Below are 27,540 nucleotides of genomic sequence, written 5' to 3' on the forward strand. Positions count from 1 at the left end.
TGGATGTAGACTGTGGAGTCCTGGCCTGTAGATGGGTGTAGACTGTGGAGTCCTGGCCTGTAGATGGGTGTAGACTGTGGAGTCCTGGCCTGTAGATGGGTGTAGACTGTGGAGTCCTGGCCTGTAGATGGATGTAGACTGTGGAGTCCTGGCCTGTAGATGGGTGTAGACTGTGGAGTCCTGGCCTCTAGATGGGTGTAGACTGTGGAGTCCTGGCCTGATGTGTTAGCTCTCCTGTGTTGGCAAGTATTACCCATAGTAATACTAATTTCTCCCTCAATAAATGTGTCCAAATGAACTGATTCCACTTTCTATGAATCAGTAATGCTGTACGTATACAAATAAATAATTGCAAACATATAAAATACATATACATGCATCATCTGTCTATCTTGCTACACATTATTATATAATTGTGTGCATATAATGATCCCATATTATCAACAGTGGACATGTTAGCTGTCGTTACTATGGGAAAAGAGAAGAATGGTGCTTTCGCGCCACCAAGTGGACGGTTAAAAATCCCCCGTTTGTAATGAAGCAACACGTGGAATAGAGTCAAAAATCAAGACAATAAAGTGATAAACTGATTTTGCAGAACAGAACAGACGCCTTTGTTCAGACGCAGTGCTTTTCAGCGCTTGTGGAGAATGGCGGATGTGTCCCGGGAGCGTGTCTCCAGCGACCCTCCTCTATTCCGCCGTGTCAGGTTCTCTCCACCAGAGGGCGCCACGACACCACAGTGTGGCGTCGCTCTGCAGCTACGTCACGGCTGCGCTGTGTGGGCTCTCTCTCTGATGAGGCCGCAGAACTGACAGATAACCAGGGACGCGTCGGGAATTCAGCACGTTGGCCAGCAGTTACACGGGAAGTCGGAGGCTGTAATGATAATGACGTCTTCCTCTTTCAGCTTGTTCCGGTTCTCAGTGTAGTTCTCATCAGGACCCTGTGAGGGCACCGCACCGCTGGTGGCCGTTGGTAACCCGGGCCTCAACACATCCGGATATGGAGCCTCAACACATCCGGTATGAGCTTGTCATCGGTTTTCTTCTCCGTTCTTTATTGAAAATGTTTTCATTTCCAATGGTACACACAAAAACAAAGAGGGAAACAAAATAATCAAAAAGGATCACCTTTTACAACAGCAGTTTGTGTTATATCCAGCATATTAAATTCGCTTAGTAACCTAAAAGTCTTCATAGCTTTTTTGTTTTTAAGATTAAATAAAATGGTGCTATTGTGGCGGCCACTAGGGGCTATGCCTCTCACTCTCTCACCCAGCAGGGCTGCGAGCTGGGGGCGTGGTTTACGTTGGGGGCGTGGCTTACGTTCCCGGGCTCTCTGGTGTAAGGGTGTTCCTGTTTCAGTTTGGTTTTGGAGCTGAGGAATAAAGTTCAAACTCGCCTTCGTCTCCTGTGTTTTTCCTCATCCTGCCACACTATATTGTTTAAATTCATTAATAAAATGCAGGAAAGTTGGCTTGGTTCCTGACCATTTTTTCTCTTATGAATATTAAAATTTCCAAAAATAATTAGTTGTATGATATACAGCGGGTTATTTCCAATCTTATCTTTACTAAAATGAAGCATTACATCAAACATATCTATTTCAATATTCATCTTAAGTCTCTGTTTTAGAAAGTTGGCTACATCAGTCCGCATAATGATTTGGTAAAGTCTCACGTGGGATGTCCTGACACAACACTGACCCTGTGGGCGGGGCCCAGGTAAAGCCTCCTGACACAACACTGACCCTGTGGGCGGGGCCCAGGTAAAGCCTCCTGACACAACACTGACCTTGTGGGCGGGGCCCAGGTAAAGCTCTGGATGCGTGCCAATAGTCATGGACTTCCTGTCGCCCTTATAATGAAAATAATGACATACTTTACTTATTTATTAGCACTTCTTATATCTCTTAATTCACTGGTTTGTTGGATGGTGATAAAGATAAGGAAAGTCTGTTTTACATTTTGACAATAATGTTATTTTACTGTAATGTGGCATTTAAAAAAAAACTCGTTAAATAAAAAAATTTTAAATTAATAATTAATCGGACACCGCCTTCCGGAAACAACGCACTGCGCCTGCGCAGATGTGAGCAGTATGGCGGGATGTTTGATGTGAGGCTCAGACGCTCCGTGTGCCCGTCAGAATCTGATTTGTAGTTTTGTTATTATTATTTCTCTGCCGACAGAAGTGTTGGGATAAAAGTAAAGGTTTGCAGAGATGGTGGAGGGTCCGGGCTGCACTTTGAATGGAGAGAAAATCCGCTCGACAGTCCGGAAAGGGCAGAAAGTAGAAGAGATGAGAGGAAGCTTGACGACGACGCCAGCAGTAAGTGAACACCGACACAAAGCTCCGGTCCGTCTCTTATGAAATGGAGGTGTACTACTTATATATCCTTATGTGGCAGTATGAAATGGAGGTGTACTACTTATATATCCTTATGTGGCAGTATGAAATGGAGGTGTACTACTTATATATCCTTATGTGGCAGTATGAAATGGAGGTGTACTACTTATATATCCTTATGTGGCAGCATGAAATGGAGGTGTACTACTTATATATCCTTATGTGGCAGCATGAAATGGAGGTGTACTACTTATATATCCTTATGTGGCAGTATGAAATGGAGGTGTACTACTTATATATCCTTATGTGGCAGTATGAAATGGAGGTGTACTACTTATATATCCTTATGTGGCAGTATGAAATGGAGGTGTACTACTTATATATCCTTATGTGGCAGCATGAAATGGAGGTGTACTACTTATATATCCTTATGTGGCAGTATGAAATGGAGGTGTACTACTTATATATCCTTATGTGGCAGCATGAAATGGAGGTGTACTACTTATATATCCTTATGTGGCAGTATGAAATGGAGGTGTACTTATATATCCTTATGTGGCCATATGAAATGGAGGTGTACTACTTATATATCCTTATGTGGCAGTATGAAATGGAGGTGTACTTATATATCCTTATTTGGCAGTATGAGATGGAGGTGTACTTATATATCCTTATGTGGCAGTATGAGATGGAGGTGCACTTATATATCCTTATCTACTTATGTCATTTTATTGTGTTTACTCTGTGTATTGTCTGGGGTTTGTCTGTTACCTGTTTGTCTGTTATGGACCCCGAGTCTGCAATAAAGTTTTGAAGTGAGTATAACTGAATAGCTGAATAGTTGGCACTACAGGTATAAAATAAGCATTTTGTGTCTTTCTCAGCTGATGGTAATAGAACATGTGGATGTGTTTTACTCCAGTCTTTACTACAACATCAATGATGTGAACAAAGCTGTGACAGCATCACAACACATTAGAAATACATGTAGTTGTTGTTTACCATTAGTCATTGTATTATAACACGTGCCAGTCAATCTGCTGCAGTCCTGTGATTTGTGTTTTGGTAGCGGGGCGACGCTTTGGTTTCCATCTGATTTAAAGACTGTCCCTTTAACCTCATTCATGACCAGGCTACACACACAACAGCCCACGTTACCTCATGTTCTGTATGTGTGTGTGTGTATTTGGGTCGGCCCTGTGATGGCCTGTCCAGGGTGTCTCCCCGCCTGCCACCCAATGACTGCTGGGATAGTCTCCAGCATCCCCGCGACCCTGAGAGCAGGATAAGCGGTTTGGATAATGGATGGATGGATGAGTGAATATGAACCCTGGTTAGCATATATGTAGGGTTGGAAAGGACACAGACTCTGTCGGGGCAAAGGGGAGGGCATGAACATCTGACTGTGAATGTTAGTGGGTAGTTGGGGAATTTGGGGAAGGGGCCATGTATGAACCAGAATCAAGTGAAATGGTGGAACTGTGTTGAAGTAATTCACACCAGCTGTCACATGATTATACTCGCTAACCAGGCAATATCTTCTCACAGGGCACGGAGAGATGTACCTTCCAGGTTTTTCATGGATCTCAATACAGTGGCGTCGAAACTCTGGGGAAGGAACTCTTCATGTACTTTGGTCCAAGAGCACTGAGGTAGTGTAGCAGACAAACTCTGACACTTTGCAAAATGTTCAGTCAAAACTTCTCAAGTCGCCCACGCAAGTGTTAACACAGTCTTACATCTTCCTGATGATATGCAGATGTAATTCGTTGTTGGAACTAAGAGATGGAAACTGATGATCTGCTGTGGCGACCCCTAACGGGACCAACTGAAAGTAGTAGTAGTAGTAGTAGTAGTAGTAGTAGATTTGTTGTTGGAACTGAATCTTTGGTATTTCTGTGACATGACACTCTCTTTAAAGGGACAGCTCAGGTTTGTTGACATCGGATGGTATGAGTTACCATGAGACATGAGACGTTTAGACATGACCTTGGCTAGCGACTGCTGTGGTCTGAGGTCTGGCTGTTAATCCCAGTGAACCAGAACAAAAATAAACAGCAGCAAACAGGGAAAGCTAATTAAAACAGTACAAGCTGTAATAAAACTCACAAAAATAAACTGTTCGCCATCCACGAACAGTACATCTTTTGTATATTTCTAATGCCTGATTCGCCTCAGACTATGCTATATCTGGGAAAGACTTTTTTGCTGAGGAACCCTGGTGTATTACTACACACTAGAGCCTGTTTGCATTTTTCAGGTTGCCGACTGTAGCTTGCTCTCTTTGACATAATAAGTAGATGGCGTGATAGTTGACAGAACAATAATTAACAGGACAATTTTCAAAATCACCACCCTCACACTGTGTGCCAGACTTCAGATTAGCGATTCAAACCCCAAATATTCGGGCAAAAGATTATTGACTTTGTTTTTGAAGGTAGAAATTGGAAATCATCTCGTTGACTTGCATTGGGCCTGAAGTTTTTTGGGGAAGCCACTTAGTGGTCATGACGGAACTGCAACTTAAGGCACTGCCCCATTAGTTGCTGCTTGATTGTAAAACATAAATACTATTTCCAGGATATAAAGAGGTGTGAGAGGAGAATCGAGCACCAGAAATACATGAAAGATGTTGTATTATTTTGTGATTGGTTTTCCTGTCCTGTTGCTGTCAAATAAAATCTCCCTCCCTCTCTCCCACCCACGCTCACATCCACTAGAGTGCACTTCGGAATGAATGGATCCATGCGCATAAATCCTGCCGAGAAGAAGGACCGGAGGGGTTCTGTCCTGGTACTAGAGATTCATCTGACTAATGACGTTGTCTGCTTCTTTGACAGCACGGTGGAAATCAGGTAACCGGGACATGAGCCCACCCTGAAAAGACTGAAATAAAAGGGATCCACTTTGGGGGAAATCAGTCTCTTTCTGTGACTGTCCTACATTAAGACATGTCTGAAAAGCAAAGTTAATCTTGCATGTCGAAGGCAAAGACAAATTTCAAGCCAAGACATTGCCTTCCTTTAGAGTCTAGACAATTCTTTATGCCTTTTGTTGAACACACCAATGCTTTCCAGGATCCTACTACTACCACTACCACTACTACTACTGCTACTACTACTACTACTACTACTACTACTACTACTACTACTACTACTAGTACTACTACTACTACTTTCAGCTGCTCCCATTAGGGGTCACCACAGCGGATCATCCATTTCAATCCTTCCTGTCCACTGCATCTTCCTCTGTCACACCAACAACCTGCCTGTCCTCTCACCACATCCATAAATCTCCACTTTGGCCTTCCTCTTTTCCTCTTGCCTGGCAGCTCCATCTTCAGTATCCTTCTCCCAATATAATAAACTTATGTACCCAGCATCTCTGCTCCGCACATGTCCAAACCATCTCAATCTTGCCTCTCTTGCTTTTTTTTTGTGGGCCCCCCCCCCTTTTTTTTTCTCTCCAATTGTATCTGGCCAATTACCCCACTCTTCTGAGATCTCCTGGTCGCTGCTCCACCCCCTCTGCCGATCCGGGGAGGGCTGCAGACTACCACATGCCTCCTCCAATACATGTGGAGTCACCAGCCGCTTCTTTTCACCTGACAGTGAGGAGTTTCACCAGGGGGACGTAGCCCCAACCGACCAGAGGAGGCACTAGTGCGGTGACAAGAACAAAGACCCACATCCAGCTTCCCACCCGCAGACACGGCCAATTGTGTCTATAAATTACATTACAGTCATTTAGCTGACGCTTTTATCCAAGGCAACTTACAGTAAGTGCATCATTTAACGTAGGAGATCAGGAGAACTACTAGTCATCAGAGGCCATAAGTGCATCTAAACAAGCATCTAAGAGCAAAACCAGTGCTAAAGCAAAAGCGCAAGAAAGATTTGTTTGTTTTTTAAATGAGTGAATACAATAAGTGCTAAGAACAAGTAACAGGGTAGTAGTTCTTGAAGAGGTGAGTTTTCAACCTGCGCCGAAAGATGGGCAGCGACTCCACTGTTCTGACATCAGTGGGGAGTTCATTCCACCACCACTGTGGGGCCAGGACAGAAAAGAGCTGTGGACTTGCGGTTATGGCGAGGTGCTAGGAGGTCGCAACTTTTAAGCTCTGCTGCTAGCATGCAATCAATCCTACAACACTAATCAGAATCTTATTTAAAATCAAGCAACACGTTTATAACAGTACTGGGAGTCAAAAATGTCACGAAAAATTGGCAAAAAGGGACCAAAAGAAACCACAATACAAGGACGAACATTTGGAGGGTGAAAAAACGAGCAGCGTCTTGGCTGACATGGAGGATGACCTCGATGAAGGAGATGGCGAAATATTTGACCCAGACAAGAATAGCAATCAAGATATCATGAAGGCCATACTGTCCTTGAAAAGTGGACTTTATAAGAGAATTGATGTTGTGCAAGCAACAATTATGGATGTAAGAAAGCAGGTACGAGAATACACAGGGCGTATAGCACACGCAGAACAACGGATTTCTGATGCGGAATGGGCTACTATCCAAAGTGAGCACATTGGAAAGCACCATTAAAAATCTTGCCAACAAAGTGGACGACTTGGAATGCAGAAGTCGGTGAAACAACGTGAGAATGGTGGGGTTACCGGAGAAGGTAGAGGGCCAGGACGCAGCTGCGTTTTTGGAAAAGTGGCTAGCAGAGGCTCTGGGCTTGGAACCACAAGAGGCCTTGGTAATCGAGTGGGCTCAGAGAATCAGTGGTCCACCAAGCAACGACTCGCGCACGACACATCCAAGGACATTTATTATGAAGTTCTTGAACTTTAAGGACAAGGAGCTAGTTTTGAAGGCCACCAGAACCAAAGGAAAGGTCCTTTACAATAACGACCAAATTCGTTTCCGCCGATGTGCACAGGATGCAGCGTGGCTACGATGAAGTGCAAAAGAAGCTGCGAGACAAGGGGATTTACAAGCACAGAATCATCTTTCCAGCCCAGCTCCTGGTGACACATGATGAGAGGTCTCACTCCTTCCAAACTCCGGCAGAAGTGGACACGTTTATCTAGTCTCTTTGAATGACCGAGTCGGACCTGACGAGGGAATGTTCCATCAGGAAAGTGTAACGATAATAGCCCTACTAACGTTAGTTAAACTAGGCCTATAGCCTAGCCTAGGCTACTCTATTTTATAGCCTATTGTTTCCACAAAAGGAGACATGATTATTCTTTTTTTGATCTGTCTTTGAAACAGGGCTGAGTTTGGTTTCTTTTTCATTACCATGGCCAACATAAATGTTCAACTTTACTGCTGTGGACAGTGGGCCTAAACCGGATTAGAAGAAAGGAGAAATAGCCTACTGACGCTTATGCATCCAAGCACTGGACAGTTGGAATGTCATTAGGCTAGTTTATATGGGCGCATCCAGGCACTGGACAGAGTTGAAATGACATTTGCTTAGGCTACTTGGGACGTAGGCTACAACCCGTCACGGATTTCATGTGGTCAACAGCCGCAGGCTATATTTGATTTTTTTATCTATATTTTCTTCAGCCTTCAGCCTGCGTGGGTTCCAGATATGCGAGTATTTGTTATGTGCTTATTATTAGGCTGTTTAACACAATATGTAGGCTACAGGTTAGAAATGTTGCGTAGTTCATGATTACATAGGCTACTTAAGTTTAATTGGTTTGTACTCGGTAAAAAGAAAAGGAAAGCTAGTTAAGAGCTAAAAAGTAAAGAATAACTAAAAGCCAGAGAGAGACCCATTTCCGTAAGCAGTAGTTATAGAGTGGGAGGGGAGGGAGTCCAAGCTCACATGGGATTCGGCGGGGGGGGGGTCTTTTTTGTTTTTGTGTTTTTTTGGGGGCAGGGGGGGTTCCTCGTGTTTTGTGGGTGTGGCTTGTCAATGTATCTTATCAAAACGATCCTTAAATATATATTGTACTGCATATTGTAACTAATATCTGATAGCTGTAAGATAAAATTGATCTCATGGAACTGTAGGGGTCTGAGCAAACTTACAAAGGTGAAACAAGTGATGAGCAGGATAAAATTCTTGAAATCAAAAGTAGTTTTTTTTTTACAAGAAACTCATCTGCTGAGTGTGGATATTTCCAAAATAAGAAGAAGATGGCAGGGTCAGGCGTCGTCTGCGCCCTATACCACCCATGCTACAGAGGTTATGATACTAATCCATAAATCTGTCCCACTACAGATCCAAAATATAGTTAAGGACCCAGCAGGTAGATATATCATGGTCCAGGGTACTTTATTATCTGAAAAGATAAATGTGTATGGCCCCAATGAGGATGATCCCAAATTCTACGATAATTTGTTTCTGACTGCTTCAAATCTCCCTGGGCAATACATAATAGCTGGTGACTTTAATTGCACATTGGATCCATTAAGAAACAGATCAACTGGTTTAGATGATACTCACATCAGGTCGAGAAAGACAATACACCCTTTTATGAAAGAGTTGAATTTGTCGGATGTTTGGAGGCATGGTAAACCAAATGCAGTAGAATATTCCTGTTATTCCAGAACTTATAAAACTCACTCACGTATAGACTACTTTTTAGTTTCAGCACTACTTGTTTCCAAAATTGACAAATGTCATTATAGCAGTATAGTTCTATCTGATCATGCATCTGTATCCTTGATTTATAAAAATGCTAAACCAGTGAGTGATCCCCCAAGATGGCATTTTCAACCAGGATGGCTTATGAACCCCGGATTCATAGATTTTCTTAGATAAACAAATCAACTTATATTTTGAATGTAACACATCCTAGCACAAGATGGGAGGCATTCAAGGCCTTTATTAGGGGTCAAATAATTTATTTTACTAGTTCAACGAAAAAGAGTGCACAACTTGAAATGAAGACATTAGATGAGAAAATTAAAAAAATTGAAACGGATATCTACCATAACAGACATATCTCTACAGATAAACATACACAATTACTCCTACTTAGATCTCAGTATAACGAATTATCAGCTAATAAAACAGCTAACTATTTACTGAGACTCAAACAGTCCTACTATGACCAGGGGGAAAAGCCCGGAAAACTCCTAGCATGGCACATTAAACAACAACAAACAGAAAGGTCTATTAACTGTATAGAAGCTCCAAATGGTAGAGTTATAGTAGGCCCTACAGAGATTAATGAAGCCTTCACAGTCTTCTATGGGAAATTGTATAGCTCTGAGTGCTCTTCTAGCCTGTACATGCAGACAGAATTCTTAAACAACCTTAATAATCCCAGAATTTCTGAAGAGGAAAGTAAAATATTAGACAGAAGTATAACAAAATTGGAAATTCCAGAAGCGATTGGCTGTATGCAGGCTGGAAAAACAGCGGGTCCAGATGGCATCCCCATAGATATTTTAAAAAAATGTCAATCCAAATTACTTTTACCCATTTGGAGATGTTTCAGGAGTCCTTTGAGAATGGTCTTCTCCCCACATCCATGCAGGGTGCCCTAATCACACTACTTCTAAAGCCAGGCAAACCAAATACAAAATGTGAAAATATGCATCCAACTAGCCTTTTAAATTCAGATACAAAAATACTCTGTAAAGTTCTTGCAAGAAGATTGGAGGGCTTGCTCCCTCAGGTGGTGGGGCAAGACCAAAACGGATTTATCCAAGGTAGACGGGGCTTACATAATGTCAGATGAGTACTCAATATTTTACACAGCCAGAGAGAGGCGACAGACACTGCCTTACTCTCACTTGATGCCGAGAAGGCCTTTGACCGTGTTGAATGGCTTTATTTGTTCGAGGTGCTTTCCCGCTTTGGCTTTGGAGATACATTTTGTAAATGGGTTAGATTGCTCTGTACTGGGCTTACTGCGGAAGTCCTGACTAACGGTATGATTTCTAAACCTTTTAACATCTCTAGAAGTTGCCTGCAAGGGAGTCCTTTATCACCATTGCTTTTCATCCTTACTATAGCGGTGAGGATGCACAGTGACATTTATGGAATTTGAGAAGGTCATTTAGAACATAAAATAGCGCTCTTTGCCGATGATGTAATTTTGCTACTAAAAAATCTACATAGCTCTGTCCCCGCACTCCTAGGTCGTATTGAAACATTTGGAAAAATATATGGATATTAAGTTAATCATTCAAAATCATCTATAATGCTACTTATTGATCAGAGAGGAAAAATAGCCATGTTTATGCTTCTACTTTCAATTCAACGGATTATTTCACATATTTGGGAATAAAAATTGTCTCTGATGTGAATAAGATTGCTCAGATAAATTATGACCCAATTCTGGAAGCTAGTATCTCATCAATAGAACGTTGGACATCTTTACCTATTTCAATGATTGGCAGGATAAATATTCTAATAATGAACATACTCCCTAAATTTCTTTATTTGTTCCAGAATATCCCCCTGCCCCCTCCCTCATCTTTGTTTACTAGAATCAATAAATTGTTTACCAACTTTTTTTCGGCAAAATAAGCGTCCCAGATTACGCCTATCTTTACTGTATCTACCATATGACCGAGGAGGCCTTAAATGCCCAGACATCCAATGGTATTACTGGGCAGCTCAATTGCGGTCCATTATGTTTTATTTTTCATCCGGAACCCTCCCTGCTTGGTTGGATTTGGAATCCTCATCTGTTACACCAAGATTACCATTGCACTTAAATTTGTATTCAGCAGATGTGTTGTAGTGTTGCTGGTCTGAGAGTCACCAAACAAAATTTCGTTGTGTGCACCCAATGACAACAAAGTATCTTATCTTATCTTATTGTGTCTTATCTTGTCTTACTTTCTTTTCTTGTCTTGTCTTGTCTTGTCTTGTCTTGTCAAGTACCTTCCTAGCTGTCTCCCTCACTATTTATGCAGTAGTTGCCCAGCCATCCGGCAACAGGCTTCCTTCTTCAACTTTCATCACTTGATCTTGGGCTCTGCTTTCACTCGCTTCCTCGTCTCGGTCTCCAAAGTCATCCCACAGACCACCTTCCGATGCTGCCTAGCTACGTTCTCCCCTGTCACCACTTTGCAGTCTCCAATCCCTTTTAGATGGCGCCTTCTACATAAGATATAGTCCACCTGTGTGCACTTTCCTCCACTCTTGTGCATCACCCTGTGCTCCTCCTTCTTGAAATATGTATTCACCAAACATTTCCATCCGTTTTTCAAAATCCACCTCCATCTGTCCTTCCACATTTCTCTCCTTCACACCATACTTACCCTTAACCTCCTCATCACCTCTGTTCCCTTCACCAACATGTCCATTGAAGTCTGCTCCAATCACCACTGTCTCCTCCTTGGGTACCCTCTCCACCATGTCGTCCAACTCACTCCAGAATTCTTCTTTCTCTTCCATCTCACACCCAACTTGCGGGGCATATGTGCTGATAACATTCATCATCACACGTTCGATTTCCATCTTCATACTCATCACTCTGTCTGACACTCTCTTCACCTCCAGCACGCTCTTGACATACTCTTCCTTCAGAATTACCCCTACCCCATTTCTCCTCCCATCTGCACCATGGTAAAAGAGTTTGAACCCACCTCCGATGCTCCTGGCCTTATTCCACTTCCACCTGGTCTCTAGCACACACAGTATGCCTACCTTTCTTCTGTCCATCATGTCAGCCAGCTCTCTCCCTTTACCAGTCATAGTGCCAACATTCAAAATTCTGACTCGCCGCTCCACACTCTTTAACCCCCCCCCCTTCTCTCCCGCTGCCTCTGTACATGCCTTCCCCCTCTCCTTCTCCCTTGGCCAGCAGTAGCACAGTTTCCACCGGCACCCTGCTGGACAACAGTACTGACGGCAGTTGTTGGTCACCCGGGCCTTGACCGATCCGGTATGGAAATCTAATTTACGATCCGCATATTTGATTTGGCAAAATGTTTACGCCGGATGCCCTTCCTGATGCAACCCTCTCCATTTGTCTGGGCTTGCGACCAGCACTAAGAATACACTGGCTTGTGCACCGTCAGTGGCTGTGTTGCTTTCCAGCATCATAAAATAGCGATAAAATGTGTTTTCAAAACAAAACCCATCATTCAGAGAAAATTGCAAAAAAAGCAAAAAAAAAATCAAACAAAAGATAATGTTCATTTCTTTTCATTACTGTTGGGCTTTAGACTTGGTAGTTTCTTTCAAATACCAATTCGGAGTGTTATATTCTGGTTGGGTGCAGAAAATGGTCTAGAAAAGGTGTTGGCAAAACAAAAAACCATTGAATAATGACACAAAGTCAATACTTTGAACATTGGTTTGATAATTTAGTCAAGTTATATGAAAAAATAAATGTGAAACCTCATGAGACTGATGAAGATCTGACCAAGGTGTTTCCCTGCTTTCTGCCAAATGCATGCTGGGATAGACTCCAGCCCCCCACGAACCTGAAGTGAATTAAAGGGGTATGGATGATGGATGGATGACTTCACTATACACAGGCTAACCTAAAGATGCTATGATCAGCCATGTCTTTCAGTATTCACAATGTCTTTGGTTGCAGGTTAAAGTGCAAGGGATGCATTGACAACCAAGTAGATTTACACACAACACACACATATACACAAGATGTACAAGTAGACTTACACACAACACACACACACACACAAGATGTACAAATAGATTTACACAACACACACATGCACAAGATGTATAAGTAGATTTACACACAACATATACGCACAAGATGTACAAGTAGATTTACACACAACACACATGCACAAGATGTACAAGTAGACTGGAAAAACATTTTGAAATTGGGGAAAAATAATCTTTTTTTAAATAACAAAATGTTTAACTTGACCAGTAAGTGGGGCGTTAGTAAATGTTTAACTTGACCAGTCAGTGGGGCGTTAGTAAATGTTTAACTTGACCAGTCAGTGGGGCGTTAGTAAATGTTTAACTTGACCAGTAAGTGGGGCATTAGTAAATGTTTAACTTGACCAGTAAGTGGGGCGTTAGTAAATGTTTAACTTGACCAGTCAGTGGGGCGTTAGTAAATGTTTAACTTGACCAGTCAGTGGGGCATTAGTAAATGTTTAACTTGACCAGTCAGTGGGGCATTAGTAAATGTTTAACTTGACCAGTCAGTGGGGCATTAGTAAATGTTTAACTTGACCAGTCAGTGGGGCGTTAGTAAATGTTTAACTTGACCAGTCAGTGGGGCGTTAGTAAATGTTTAACTTGACCAGTCAGTGGGGCGTTAGTAAATGTTTAACTTGACCAGTCAGTGGGGCGTTAGTAAATGTTTAACTTGACCAGTCAGTGGGGCGTTAGTAAATGTTTAACTTGACCAGTCAGTGGGGCGTTATTAAATGTTTAACTTGACCAGTCAGTGGGGCATTAGTAAATGTTTAACTTGACCAGTCAGTGGGGCATTAGCAAATGTTTAACTTGACCAGTCAGTGGGGCGTTAGTAAATGTTTAACTTGACCAGTCAGTGGGGCGTTAGTAAATGTTTAACTTGACCAGTCAGTGGGGCGTTAGTAAATGTTTAACTTGACCAGTCAGTGGGGCGTTAGTAAATGTTTAACTTGACCAGTCAGTGGGGCGTTAGTAAATGTTTAACTTGACCAGTCAGTGGGGCGTTAGTAAATGTTTAACTTGACCAGTCAGTGGGGCATTAGTAAATGTTTAACTTGACCAGTCAGTGGGGCATTAGTAAATGTTTAACTTGACCAGTCAGTGGGGCATTAGTAAATGTTTAACTTGACCAGTCAGTGGGGCATTAGTAAATGTTTAACTTGACCAGTCAGTGGGGCATTAGTAAATGTTTAACTTGACCAGTCAGTGGGGCATTAGTAAATGTTTAACTTGACCAGTCAGTGGGGCATTAGTAAATGTTTAACTTGACCAGTCAGTGGGGCATTAGTAAATGTTTAACTTGACCAGTCAGTGGGGCATTAGTAAATGTTTAACTTGACCAGTCAGTGGGGCGTTAGCAAATGAAGGTATTTTTCTATACAGGTTCTCGGAGGACTGCCAGGAGAGGGTAAGAGCACTTCAGTGTCTGGACGTCTGCTCCCCAAAGTTCAGCTGCTCACGGGCCGAGGAGGCGATGAGGAGGCAGGCGGCCAAGATGCTGTGTGATGTCCTGCTGGAGCAGGCCGTCCTACCAGGAGTTGGAAACATTATTAAAAACGAAGCTTTGTTCGACTCCGGCCTCCAGCCAGCCGTGAAGGTAGGCTGAGCCGTGAACAAACCTTCAAGTTCATTTATGGCCGCAGACCATTTGCTGTCAGACTGACCAGCTTCCACCGTGTACTGCAAGTCTTTAGGTCTAGCCTCTCAGCACTGGCATCACATGAAGGGGAGTTAAAACACTCACACACACACACACACACACACACACACACACACACACACACACACACACACACACGCCTGTGTATCGTGTCATGGACAGACAATACTGGGTACAGTGCATTAGCCAATAAAATGAAGGATACAAATGAGTCAGTTCTCCAGGTTGCTTGTCATGTTTCTTTTCAGTATGCCTTACATCCATCCATCAATTATCCAAACCACCTGTCCTGCTCTCTGGGTCACAGGGATGCCGGACCCGTCCCAGCAGTGTCCTGCTCTCTGGGCCGCAGGGATGCCAGACCTGTCCCAGCAGTGTCCTGCTCTCTGGGCCGCAGGGATGCCAGACCCGTCCCAGCAGTTTACTGCTCTCTGGGTTGCAGGGATGCCAGACCCGTCCCAGCAGTGTCGTGCTCTCTGGGTCGCAGGGATGCTGGAGCCCGTCCCAGCAGTGTCCTGCTCTCTGGGTCGCAGGGATGCTGGAGCCCGTCCCAGCAGTGTCCTGCTATCTTGGCTGCAGGGATGCTGGAGCCTATTCCAACAGTGTCCTGCTCTTGGTCGCAGGGATTCTGGAGCCTGTCCCAGCAGTGTCCTGCTGTCTGGGTCGCAGGGATGCTGGAGCCCGTCCCCCAGCAGTGTCCTGCTCTCTAGGCTGCAGGGATGCTGGAGCGTATCCCAGCAGTGTCCTGCTGTCTAGGTCGCAGGGATGCTGGAGCCCGTCCCAGCAGTTTCCTGCTCTCTGGGCTGCAGGGATGCTGGAGCCCATCCAGGCAGTGTCCTGCTCTCTAGGCTGCAGGGATGCTGGAGCCCGTCCCAGCAGTGTCCTGCTCTCTGGGTCGCAGGGATGCTGGAGCCCGTCCCAGCAGTGTCCTGCTCTCTGGGCTGCAGGGATGCTGGAGCCCGTCCCAGCAGTGTCCTGCTCTCTGGGCCGCAGGGATGCTGGAGCCCGTCCCAGCAGTGTCCTGCTCTCTGGGTCGCAGGGATGCTGGAGCCTGTCCCAGCAGTGTCCTGCTATCTTGGCTGCAGGGATGCTGGAGCCTATCCCAGCAGTGTCCTGCTGTCTGGGTCGCAGGGATGCTGGAGCCTGTCCCAGCAGTTTCCTGCTCTCTGGGCTGCAGGGATGCTGGAGCCCATCCAGGCAGTGTCCTGCTCTCTAGGCTGCAGGGATGCTGGAGCCCGTCCCAGCAGTGTCCTGCTCTCTGGGCTGCAGGGATGCTGGAGCCCGTCCCAGCAGTGTCCTGCTCTCTGGGCTGCAGGGATGCTGGAGCCCGTCCAGGCAGTGTCCTGCTCTCTGGGCTGCAGGGATGCTGGAGCCCGTCCCAGCAGTGTCCTGCTCTCTGGGCTGCAGGGATGCTGGAGCCTATCCCAGCAGTGTCCTGCTCTCTGGGCCGCAGGGATGCTGGAGCCCGTCCCAGCAGTGTCCTGCTCTCTGGGTCGCAGGGATGCTGGAGCCTGTCCCAGCAGTGTCCTGCTATCTTGGCTGCAGGGATGCTGGAGCCTATCCCAGCAGTGTCCTGCTGTCTGGGTCGCAGGGATGCTGGAGCCCGTCCCAGCAGTGTTCTGCTGTCTGGGCTGTAGGGATGCTGGAGCCTATCCCAGCAGTGTCCTGCTGTCTGGGTCGCAGGGATGCTGGAGCCTGTCTCAGCAGTTTCCTGCTCTCTGGGCTGCAGGGATGCTGGAGCCCGTCCAGGCAGTGTCCTGCTCTCTAGGCTGCAGGGATGCTGGATCCGATCCCAGCAGTGTCCTGCACTCTGGGTCGCAGGGATGCTGGAGCCCGTCCCAGCAGTGTCCTGCTCTCTGGGTCGCAGGGATTCTGGAGCCCGTCCCAGCAGTGTCCTGCTCTCTGGGCTGCAGGGATGCTGGAGCCCGTCCCAGCAGTTTACTGCTCTCTGGGCTGCAGGGATGCTGGAGCCTGTCCCAGCAGTTTACTGCTCTCTGGGCTGCAGGGATGCTGGAGCCCGTCCCAGCAGTGTCCTGCTCTCTGGGTCGCAGGGATGCTGGAGCCCATCCCAGCAGTGTCCTGCTCTCTGGGCTGCAGGGATGCTGGAGCCTGTCCAGCAGTGCCTAACATGATAACTCCAAATACTTATAACATTCAAATTGTTGACTACTAAGCTTGTTCTGAATAAACACGACGTTTATCTTCAGTGAAACCGACTTTATTCACTCCATTTCTTCACGATCCCAAGCGACCAGCAACGTGCTCTCAGCATGAGCACCATTACAACTGCGCATGACAAGAGACTCCCACCTAGAAGGGGCAATACCCTGCACATGCATAACCTGACCAGAAGGGGAGCTGTCCTCCATTCCATTAACTAAATAGGGATGCATAGAGATAACATGTTAACAATCTCATTCTCTTTTTTTTAAAGAAATAAACAGAAAACAAAAAATGAAATTCACAGCGTGAATTATGGAACATGCATTTCCAGAGAAATCAACATGTCATGGAAACATTTGAGAACAAAATCAATTGTCCATCCAACACCCTTTTAACCCAGGTCCCATTGTCCTTCACAGAGTGCCTTTAAGAGCACAAGAGCCGATGCTCCTTTCTTTGTGAGACAGTCAGCGAGTTGAGTTTTCGTGTCTGACCAACGCACCTCCTTGATCTTCTTGCTTTGTATGAGTTCTTTAATGCTACTGATTTCCAGCCTAAGTCTTTTCTCTGTGACTTGCTTTGTAGACTTGAGAGCATCATACAGAGAGTGGTTATCAGTCACACAGAGCACGGAGGGAGCATTCAGTTCAGCATTGCCAGTAGTTAGTTCAGAAAATAGTGTGGCCAGAAACATTGCATTGTCTACTCCATCTGACATAGCAAGAGTTTCCCCTGCGAGTGTACTGCGAACCACACGTCTGATTTTCTTAGAGTGCCAGCTGAGTGGGGAAAACTTCCCTCTTTCTCCCATAAGTGTTATCAAAGTACCTCCCTGTGTACCTCCATCAGGGAGGTTCCCAAACGAAGCATCACTGAATACTATCAAGTTCAAAGCATCAGTGTTTCCCAGATGTTGGAATCTGAGTGTTACCTTTTCAGATTTAAGCTTACGGATAACCTTATTAGCCTCATGAATAGATTGTACTGTTGCCCCTTTTATATTAGAAGCCAAACAACACGAGTCAAACATAACATCAGGTCTTGTTTGTTTAGCAACCCATAGGATTTGTCCTATTTTTGACCGTAGCTGCTCTCTTTCAGTGTCATTAAGGGGCTCACTTCTCTGTGTGGCCCGACCTGCTTGAATGGGTATAGGCTGCAGATTGTCAATGTAACTTTGTTGGTGTACCTGTACCTCACCGTTTACCGTTACAAAATCCATTCCTACATAAGAAAACTTTTCATGCTCCTCACGACCAACCTTAAACACAGATTTTAGTTGCGGGATTACGTTTGATGAAAAGTTTGATGTGCCTGCCCAGAGAAAATCATCTACATGACATGCAAGCACCCCAGTGACCTTACATTGCTCATCCAACCAATAAAATATTGCTGGATCCACCTGAGACACTCTACCACCAGTAGTCTGCATGATTTCCTTCACTTTGTTGTACCAATATAGTGATGCGTCTGCAAGTCCATAAACACATTTCTTAAGTTTCCATACAACATGTTCACAGCCTGCTTGAGTAGGGGGGCGGATATAAATATCCCTGGATAGCTCCATACCCTGTAAAAATGCCGATTTGATGTCCATAGAATGCACTTCCCACTGGTTTTGACATATCACTGATAACATAAGTCTAAGTGAATCAGTAGCACATGTAGGGGAATCCTTTTGTAGCTCTTGAATATTTATCTCTTCAAAACCTCTGGCAACCAGTCGTGCTTTAGGCACAATACCCTTAGGTGTTTCTTTAAGACTACAAACCCATCTAGTAGAGATACATTTCTGACCTGCATCTTTAACTACCTCGAAGACATTATTATTGTGCCAGTTCTTTATTTCTTCCTGTTTAGCTGCATCAAATGAGATGTCTTTCGTTATAAGTACATCAGCTTCTCTGTCTGTTTCTATGTGAAGATTATCAACTTCTGAGATATCAACTGATACCTTTTGCCCATCACTTCCATTATTCTCTAGATGTTGCATGTTATACCATGTTTTATATTTCCCTGTAGCTTTGCCTGCTCTCCCCAAGACTCTTGCTCTAAGTAGAGTATTGTCACCTCTGTTCATATATGTTACAGTCTGTCCTGTTTTTAAACTCATACCTGCAGAGGGGACAGGATTATCATGTGCATTAGGCTTATGGGCCATTTCAGTTTGTGCAACATTACTTTCAGGTAACTCATTCTCTCTATTTTGTTCACTGGCTAAATCATCAGCTACATTGTTTATACCTTGTTCATCATTTCCTGTTTCTGTGTCTTGTTCATCATTTACCGTTTCAGCATCATTTTCATTTTGTACCATTTGTTCTTCGTTAACCCTTGTGTTCACCTTGGAAAGTCTAGAGTGATGTACTCGCACTAAGATTCCACCATGCCTTACAAAAACAACAGCTCCATCCTGACCAATAACAATTCCTGGTCCTTTCCGATCATTACATTCAGCTCGTTTGTAATACACTTTGTCACCCATGTCATATTTTTCATCTGTAGCTCTGAGCTGTTTACGTAGTGCTCGTCTTATCCTTTCTGAGCACTCTGCTTCAGTGAATGCTTTTCTAGCAGCATGTAGGGCCGAAATGTGCTCTCCTACTCTAGCACTCATAGTAGTACCCTCTAGTGCGGGTGGTTTATCAACCAGTACAGAAGGAAGGTTAGGATTCAAACCATACACAAGTTGACGTGGACTGTAGCCGTGCACATTATGCATACTGTTCTTAGCCATAAGAGCCCAGTCCAGGGCCGTTTCCCAGTCACAGCCACTTTCTCGCCTGACCTTCAGAATGATGTCGGTGAGGGTCTGATTATGCCTCTCCAGTAGTCCGTTGCTCCAGGGACTGTATCCCGCTGTTGTTTTCGTCTCAATGTTAAAGTTCTCAGCCATATCACGGAACTCTGCATTATTGAATTCTCCTCCGTTATCGCTGTAGAGCCTCTGGGGGGCGCTGTGGATTCCTATCCATGTATGAAGAAATGACTTGACGATCTCTGAGGACTTCTTGGTTTTTACAATGCTTCCTGCGCTGAACCTTGTGAATTGATCAATGATGTGGAGGTACCATACCCCTGGTTCCAACTCATGCAAATCTACTGCCACCGTTTCATTAAATGTTGAAGCAAGAGGCAAGCCCACAGCAGGCTTTGGCTTCGTCTTGCTGTATCTCTGGCAAATGTCACAGTCCTGTACTATGTGCTGCAAAATCGTGTCACACTCTGTGTCTTTATTTCCAGAGCTATGGATGAGCCGCTGTAGCCTCTCGGCGGAGGCGTGACCGAACTGTTTATGCAATTTCAGAAGAACTTTGTGTTTCTCATTTGCGGTCATATTTTCTGTGACTGTGAGGACCTCATCTTCATTCAGGCTGTTCTCTGGAGCCGTCAGTGCTTCAGTTTCTATTGGCTTTGTTTCTGTGCTCTTGTCTCTGATATCTATACAATAGTGTCCCGAGCTGGTTAATTCAAGAGGGATATTTTGATTAAACATCACAGCACTATCATTCTCCATATCCAAAATGGTCCCTGCCCTTTTCAGTGAAGTCTTACTCAGAAGCAGTGGGATATCAGTTTTAACTACTTCAGTTTCCACTTGACATTTTGTATGTCCTATTTTTGCAGGCAGTTTCAGTATTTTGGAGGAATGTACTATATTCCCATCTCCAAAGCGAAATGGTCTGCTGCTTGGAATTTCACTCTGCGCTATCTGGTTCACTTGGCTTTGACTGAGGTCTGCGACAAAATTTTCCAACCACTTTTCTCCGCATACTGTGCGGGTACATGCAGTATCAATGATAGCTGTCCCTAACGACTCAGTCAGAAAGATCTCTGATGCTGATTCAGACAGCGAGGCTTTGGTAAGCAATGTGTCCTCTACTTTTGCTGGCTCTTCAGTTAGCTTTACTTGCTCGCTATTCTTGTGGGGACAGTCCTTGGCCCAATGGAACGTGCTCTGACATACAGCACATTTTGATCGCCTACCGAACCTATCCAGTGGGTTAGTACCTTGTAACGGTGGCTTTTGTTGTCCAACCTGTGTTGTCTGTGACTCTTGTCCAGCTTGCTGCACAACGTTACTTGTTCGTTTAAATCTTCCTCGCGAGCGCTGCTCTGTGTAGAACACTTCATCTTTTACTTGTATGCCATTAGTCGCGTCGACTTGTATTTTCCCTCCAAAAATCCTCCTGAGCGCGGACTTCATTGCCGCAAACGTTAGATCCGTACACGCTGTCAGCGCCATTTGCCTACTCCTCTCGTCTAGACAAGCCGTATCCAAAAGTTTAAAAGCCAATACGGCATCGGGAAGAGTCATATCATACTTTTTCATTCTATTGTATCGCTGCTCAAAGTCAATCACATAGTCCGCCATGGACACAGAACTGTCCTTCTTGATACAGTCAAAATACGAATAAGCATCGTAAGCGCGGTCCCTCTCTTCTTTGAGAAACATTCCATCTAGTTTTGCAATTAAAACGTCCATACCCCCATCTGTATTCAAGTCTGCAGCGGGTATTTCCATGGCGATATCCCTTGCCCTTCCTTCAAGCCCCAGGACGACAGCAAGGGCCTGTTTCTTCTTATCCAGCTCAGTAACGAGCTTCCACACAGCAACTTCATTTTTCCAACTCTCGTACGGTCGGGACTCATCGAACTTCGGTGGAACTTTGTAGCTAGCAGAAGCCATTTTCTGCTAACCATCGACTGCTACCAATGTTGACTACTAAGCTTGTTCTGAATAAACACGACGTTTATCTTCAGTGAAACCGACTTTATTCACTCCATTTCTTCACGATCCCAAGCGACCAGCAACGTGCTCTCAGCATGAGCACCATTACAACTGCGCATGACAAGAGACTCCCACCTAGAAGGGGCAATACCCTGCACATGCATAACCTGACCAGAAGGGGAGCTGTCCTCCATTCCATTAACTAAATAGGGATGCATAGAGATAACATGTTAACACAAATGTCTTGTATTAGAAGCAAAAGATATATATATATCTGTCCAAAAGACAGGACACCTGCATACATGTGTGTCTGATGCCATGGGTCGAGTACGTGTATGTGTGGTGATGTGCACTGATAGGACAGGATCCAGACCCGGGTAAGGGGAGGAAAGGAGGGTTGGGGGTTAAACCTGATTGGCCTGTGCTGCTGGTTTAAGTTGCAGGAACTCAAGTTACAGAAGGAGGAGTTGTCCACTATTACTACTGGACAACAACATGTAGCTCCGACATGTCCACTGTTACTACCACATGTCCACTATTACTACTGGACAATCACATGTAACTCCCACATGTCCACTATTACTACTGGACAACCACATATAACTCCCACATGTCCACTATTACTACTGGACAACAAAATGTAACTCCCACATGTCCACTATTACTACTGGACAACCACATGTAACTACCACATGTCCACTATTACTACTGGACAACCACACGTAACTCCCACATGTCCACGGTTACTATTGGACAACCACATGTAGCTCCCATATGTCCACTGTTACTACTGGACAACCACATGTAGGTCCCACATGTCCACTATTACTACTGGACAACCACATTTACCTCCCGCGTGTCCACTATTACTACTGGACAACCAGATGTAACTCCCACATGTCCACGATTACTGCTGGACAACCAGATGTAACTCCCACATGTCCACTATTACTACTGGACAACCACATGTAGCTCCCACATGTCCACTATTACTAGTGGGCAACCATATGTAGCTCCCACATTTCCACTATTACTATTGGACAACCACATGTAACTCCCACATGTCCACTATTACTACTGGACAACCACATGTAACTCCCATATGTCCACTATTACTACTGGACAACCACATATAGCTCCCACCTGTCCACTGTTACTACTGGACAACAACATGTAGCTCCGACATGTCCACTGTTACTACCACATCTCAACTATTACTACTGGACAACCACATGTAACTCCCACATGTCCACTATTACTACTGGACAACCACATGTAGCTCCCACATGTCCACTGTTACTACTGGACAACCACATGTAGCTCCCACATGTCCACTGTTACTACTGGACAACCACATGTAACTCCCACATGTCCACTATTACTACTGGACAACCACATGTAGGTCCCACATGTCCACTGTTACTACTGGACAACCACATGTAGCTCCCACATGTCCACTATTACTACTGGACAACCACATATAACTCCCACATGTCCACTATTACTACTGGACCACAACATGTAACTCCCACATGTCCACTATTACTACTGGACAACCACATGTAGCTCCGACATGTCCACTGTTACTACTGGACAACCACATGTAGGTCCCACATGTCCACTGTTACTACTTGACAACCACATGTAACTCCCACATGTCCACTGTTACTACTGGACAACCACATGTAGCTCCCACATGTCCACTATTACTACTGGACAACCACATGTAGCTCCGACATGTCCACTGTTACTACTGGACAATCACATGTAGGTCCCACATGTCCACTGTTACTACTAGACAACCACATGTAGGCTCCCACATGTCCACTATTACTACTTGACAACCACATGTAACTCCCACATGTCCACTGTTACTACTGGACAACCACATGTAGCTCCCACATGTCAGCATCTAGCAGTGAAGCGTCGCTCCCTGACGGAGGTTTTACATGGGATTTTAGAACCAGAGAATGCTGGTGATTTGAGACCACGGCGCCTCCATAAAGCCCTCATGATGCTTTTAGGAGGTCCTGTAATTTGTGGACCTCTGAACTTTTCCCAGCTCTCACTGTGGCGTCACTGTGGCAGGTTATATTCGGATCAGGCATGCTGGTGTTGAGGAGTGCATATGTGGGTGTGTGCACGTGCACGTCTCCCATATCTGTTCCCTTGTATTTGTCTTCACTGTCAGGACCCCTGATCCCTTGAACATGTTTCCTGAAGTGTTTCGGATGCTAAAAACAGCTTCATCCTTTAAGTTGGTGAAAACCAAATCTTACAGGAGGAGTTTAGAAATGTATTTTATTTATTTTTGTTTTTTGTCTCTTGTATTTTTATTGGGTTGTTTTGTGTGCGGTCTCTATGAATACAGTGAAATCCCGTCTATGTGTTGCTTCTCTTTCAGGTCCAGCAGCTGAAAGACGAACAGGTCCACCACTTGGTGAAGATGACAAGAGATTTCACCCTTCTGTTTTACAAGGTTTGATCTGCTTTATCACTCGCAACGGCTCCGTGGTGGAAACCAAGCCCTTCACCCTTCTGTTGTCCGATGGGTCAGAGACCCACAAGTGTTTCACAGCAGAGAAACGACCACATGCTCTTTTCTCAACCTGAAACGGCATGACTTTTCCTAGACTGACCCCAACGGTAGAAACAGTGAAACACTGTTTGTGTTCGTATCTCCATGAAAGCTGTACACCACTAGGGTGCTGATGCCCCTTTTTCACTACATGGTACCGGCTCAGCTCGACTTGGCTTGCTTCTGTGTCGTTTTCCATTACTGTAACAGTACCCCTCAGTGTACCGCTCTAGTGTTTTTGGAACCTCGACAAAGGTGGTACCAGAAAAGCGGTTATCAAAATGCCGGAACTTTCCAGTAAAGGAAAACGAAAAAAGGGCGAGTCGAGTTGAGCTGGTACCATGTAGTGGAAAAGGGGCATAAGATTTTCTTAGGGTCATGTGACCCTATAAAAAGAGGGGTGTCCACTGAGTAAATGCAGTCTTTCTGCACTGTGCAGAGGCAAAACCCAGATAGTCTCTCAGTTTGTGATGAACGACAGCTTGTTTCTTCCTGCACAATAGATTTGGGGTTTAAAATTAAATGAAGTTGCTTTAATTTAGAGGTTTAATGAAGGCAGGTCTTAAATGACCCTTCAGACAAGGGCAACGTACACAATGTGTGGACAACACAAGGGTTAGAGTCCTTAGTGATGTGCACATGGGCACTAAAAGAAACACACATTTACATATCCAGTGTTTAACCGATGCTCACGCTGTAAAGTAGTGACATACTAAATACAGATGGTTTTTACGATTTGGTAAACTGTATTTACACTTTCTATGGAAAGATCCGGATCATCCCTTGTTGTTTAAGCTGGTTAACAGCTTACATGTTCTTAGGTACACAGATACATTCTTAGATAAGCTGTTTTACACAGTACAACACTGTTTCTGTCCTCATGTTGGAGGTAAATACCTGGTATGTATATAAAGCTAACTGGTTAACATAAAAACAAAAAGTAACTTTAACTTGAAGGAACTCAGAGACCATTCATAACCAGTATACCATCTTTCCCTTCATCCTCCCCTTTCTCACCTGCCTTTTCTCTCTGTCAGTGTCGTAAATCCGGCTCTCCTCTCTACAAACATTACAAAGTCTACAAACGCTCCCGCTGTGGCCAGTGCGGGGGTGTCATCACTGTCTGTCGTCTCGGGGAAAGCGGCAGGATGACTTATTTCTGCCGGCGCTGTCAGAGCGCTCATCCAGCCGAAGTCACCATCAGGTAGAGAACCTCTGACGATCCAGCATGACACCTCTTCTTCCGGCTGTAATTCCTCTGATGGGCTCTAAAACAGTCTTATTGTTAAGACGCATGCTCAGTAGTCCAGGTGCAGAAGTCCCTGAAGCGTTGACTCAATTCATCTGGATGCCAGGTTTAGCAGGAAAATGTTTTATCGCTCATCTAAGTGGCTTTGATACTTCTTTTCTTTTATGGTTTTGTCCCCTTTTTTCTCCCCAACTGTACCCGGCCAATTACCCCACTCTTCCAAGCCGTCCCGGTCTCTGCTCCACCCCCTCTGCTGAGCCGGGCAGGGCTGCAGATTACCACATGCCTCCTCCCATACATGTGGAGTCACCAGCCACTTCTTTTCACCTGACAGTGAGGAGTTTCACCAGGGGGATGTAGGGTGTGGGAGGATCACGCTATTCCCCCCAGTCCCCCCTCCCCCCTGAACAGGCGCCCCGGCCGACCAGAGGAGGCACCAGTGCAGCGACCAGGACACATACCCACATCCGGCTTCCCACCTGCAGACACGGCCAATTGTGTCTGTAGGGACGCCCGACCAAGCCGGAGGTAACACGGGGATTCAAACCACCGATCCCCATGTTGGTAGGCAACGGAATAGACCGCTACGCTACCCAGACCCCCTTGGCCACTGTGCCCTTTACTGTAACTTTACTGTACTGCAGCCTTTAGGACCAGGGAATAACAACATTTAAGTTCTATCACCATATTACCAGAACCACAATCCCATGACACCTCTAGTTCCATGTCAACAGATCCACATTCTATGCAGATACTGACCAGATCTAACTCAGACTGTCACAGTAGAAATGCCCCCAAGATAACAGGAAAGCAGAGATCCTGTTGTAACACATTATCGAAGCTTTTCAATGCCTTCTTGGTCCCTTTTTGTTGCGTTAAAATTCAAACTGGGACAAGAGATGGACAGCAAACAGAGAAGTTTGTTTTTTTAACACCCTGTGTTTAACAAGAGGTTGTCGAGCCCTTTTGACAAACCATGCAAAATTTGACAGCCATCTTTGTGGCCAGATGGGCTGGTGTGGAGTGGGAGGTGTTGGGAGAGGAGTTGAGGGTGTTTGATGTACATATTGGACTGTGTGTGGGAGACAGGCCATGGACTCAGCGCCTCCTGGGTTGTGTTTGAATAAAGCTTTGCGAGGGGTTAGGGCCTAAAGCCTCTACAAGGCTTCACACAGCTGACAACAATCTGGGAAAATGTTCCTAAAGCCAACGTTTCTTTCCTTCTCCGCTTCTCAACGTGGTCTCCTTGTCACACATTGTGTGGCTTCCTGTCAGAATGCTGACATCACACACCCCCCTCCCCCCTGTTTATTCTCGTCTTGTTAAATAGAATCGTTTAGGATCCAGGATCATTCTAGGATACATCTTATTTTTTGTCCAGATTTATCAGGGTTTTTATGTGTAAAATACTACTAAGGAGTTTGGATGTGATGAAGTAAGATCATTTCCTCTGTGCTGCGCAAGGTTGCTTTACAAAATGGAGACATTTTAGATGCTGATTCTTGGATATGCATTTACCATCTTTTCATCGTTAGCAAAGCCTGTCATAATAACTTGAATTAAAGTTTAAAAAATTTCATGCTAGTCTTAATCATGCATTTTCACAAAGACTTGAATCATAAATGTCCACTACTACTACTACTGCTACTACTACTACTACTATTACCACTACCGCTACTATTACTGCTACTACTACTGTTACTACCACTACTACTACTACTGCTACTGCTACTACTACTACTACTATTACCACTACTGCTACTATTACTGCTACTACTACTGTTACTACCACTACTACTACTACTGCTACTGCTACTACTACTGCTACTACTACTACTGCTACTGCTACTACTACTACTGCTACTACTACTACTATTCAAAGGAGTTGAATCAAGTGCAACTGGACTTGGTATATATCCGTAAAGACGTTTCGCCTCTCATTCAAGAGGCTTCCTCAGTTCGTGCCTTTCTGACCAGACCAAGCTAGTCTGACTGGCTGCTGATGAGACTCAGAATGTATCCTCTTGGAGTCGTTGTCAGAGCTATAGATGTCCATGGCTCTTTGTGTCCCGGACATCTATAGCTCTGACAACGACGCCAAGAGGATACATTTTGAGTCTCATCACCAGCCAGTCAGACTAGCTTGGTCTAGTCAGAAAGGCACGAACTGAGGAAGCCTCTTGGATGAGAGGCGAAACGTCTTCACGGATACATACCAAGTCCAGTTGCACTTCATTTAACTCC

The 27,540-nt window shown here is 44.8% G+C and overlaps 1 protein-coding gene across 1 annotated transcript in view; it reads left to right on the forward strand.

Annotated features, from left to right (window-relative positions):
* The first annotated feature begins 1,648 nt into the window (after positions 1-1,648).
* Positions 1,649-27,540, forward strand: part of neil3 (nei-like DNA glycosylase 3) — a 34,685-nt gene continuing 8,793 nt past the window's right edge. Inside the window, exons 1-7 of the mRNA XM_056284375.1 lie at positions 1,649-1,770; positions 2,194-2,333; positions 3,900-4,003; positions 5,072-5,206; positions 14,298-14,511; positions 23,874-23,948; positions 25,085-25,251. Coding sequence (XP_056140350.1) covers positions 2,226-2,333; positions 3,900-4,003; positions 5,072-5,206; positions 14,298-14,511; positions 23,874-23,948; positions 25,085-25,251 — 803 coding nt within the window. The 5' untranslated portion in view covers positions 1,649-1,770; positions 2,194-2,225. The remainder of the gene's footprint in view (positions 1,771-2,193; positions 2,334-3,899; positions 4,004-5,071; positions 5,207-14,297; positions 14,512-23,873; positions 23,949-25,084; positions 25,252-27,540) is intronic.

This window comes from Lampris incognitus, chromosome 1 (genome assembly GCF_029633865.1).
Source record: "Lampris incognitus isolate fLamInc1 chromosome 1, fLamInc1.hap2, whole genome shotgun sequence".
NCBI lineage: Eukaryota > Metazoa > Chordata > Actinopteri > Lampriformes > Lampridae > Lampris > Lampris incognitus.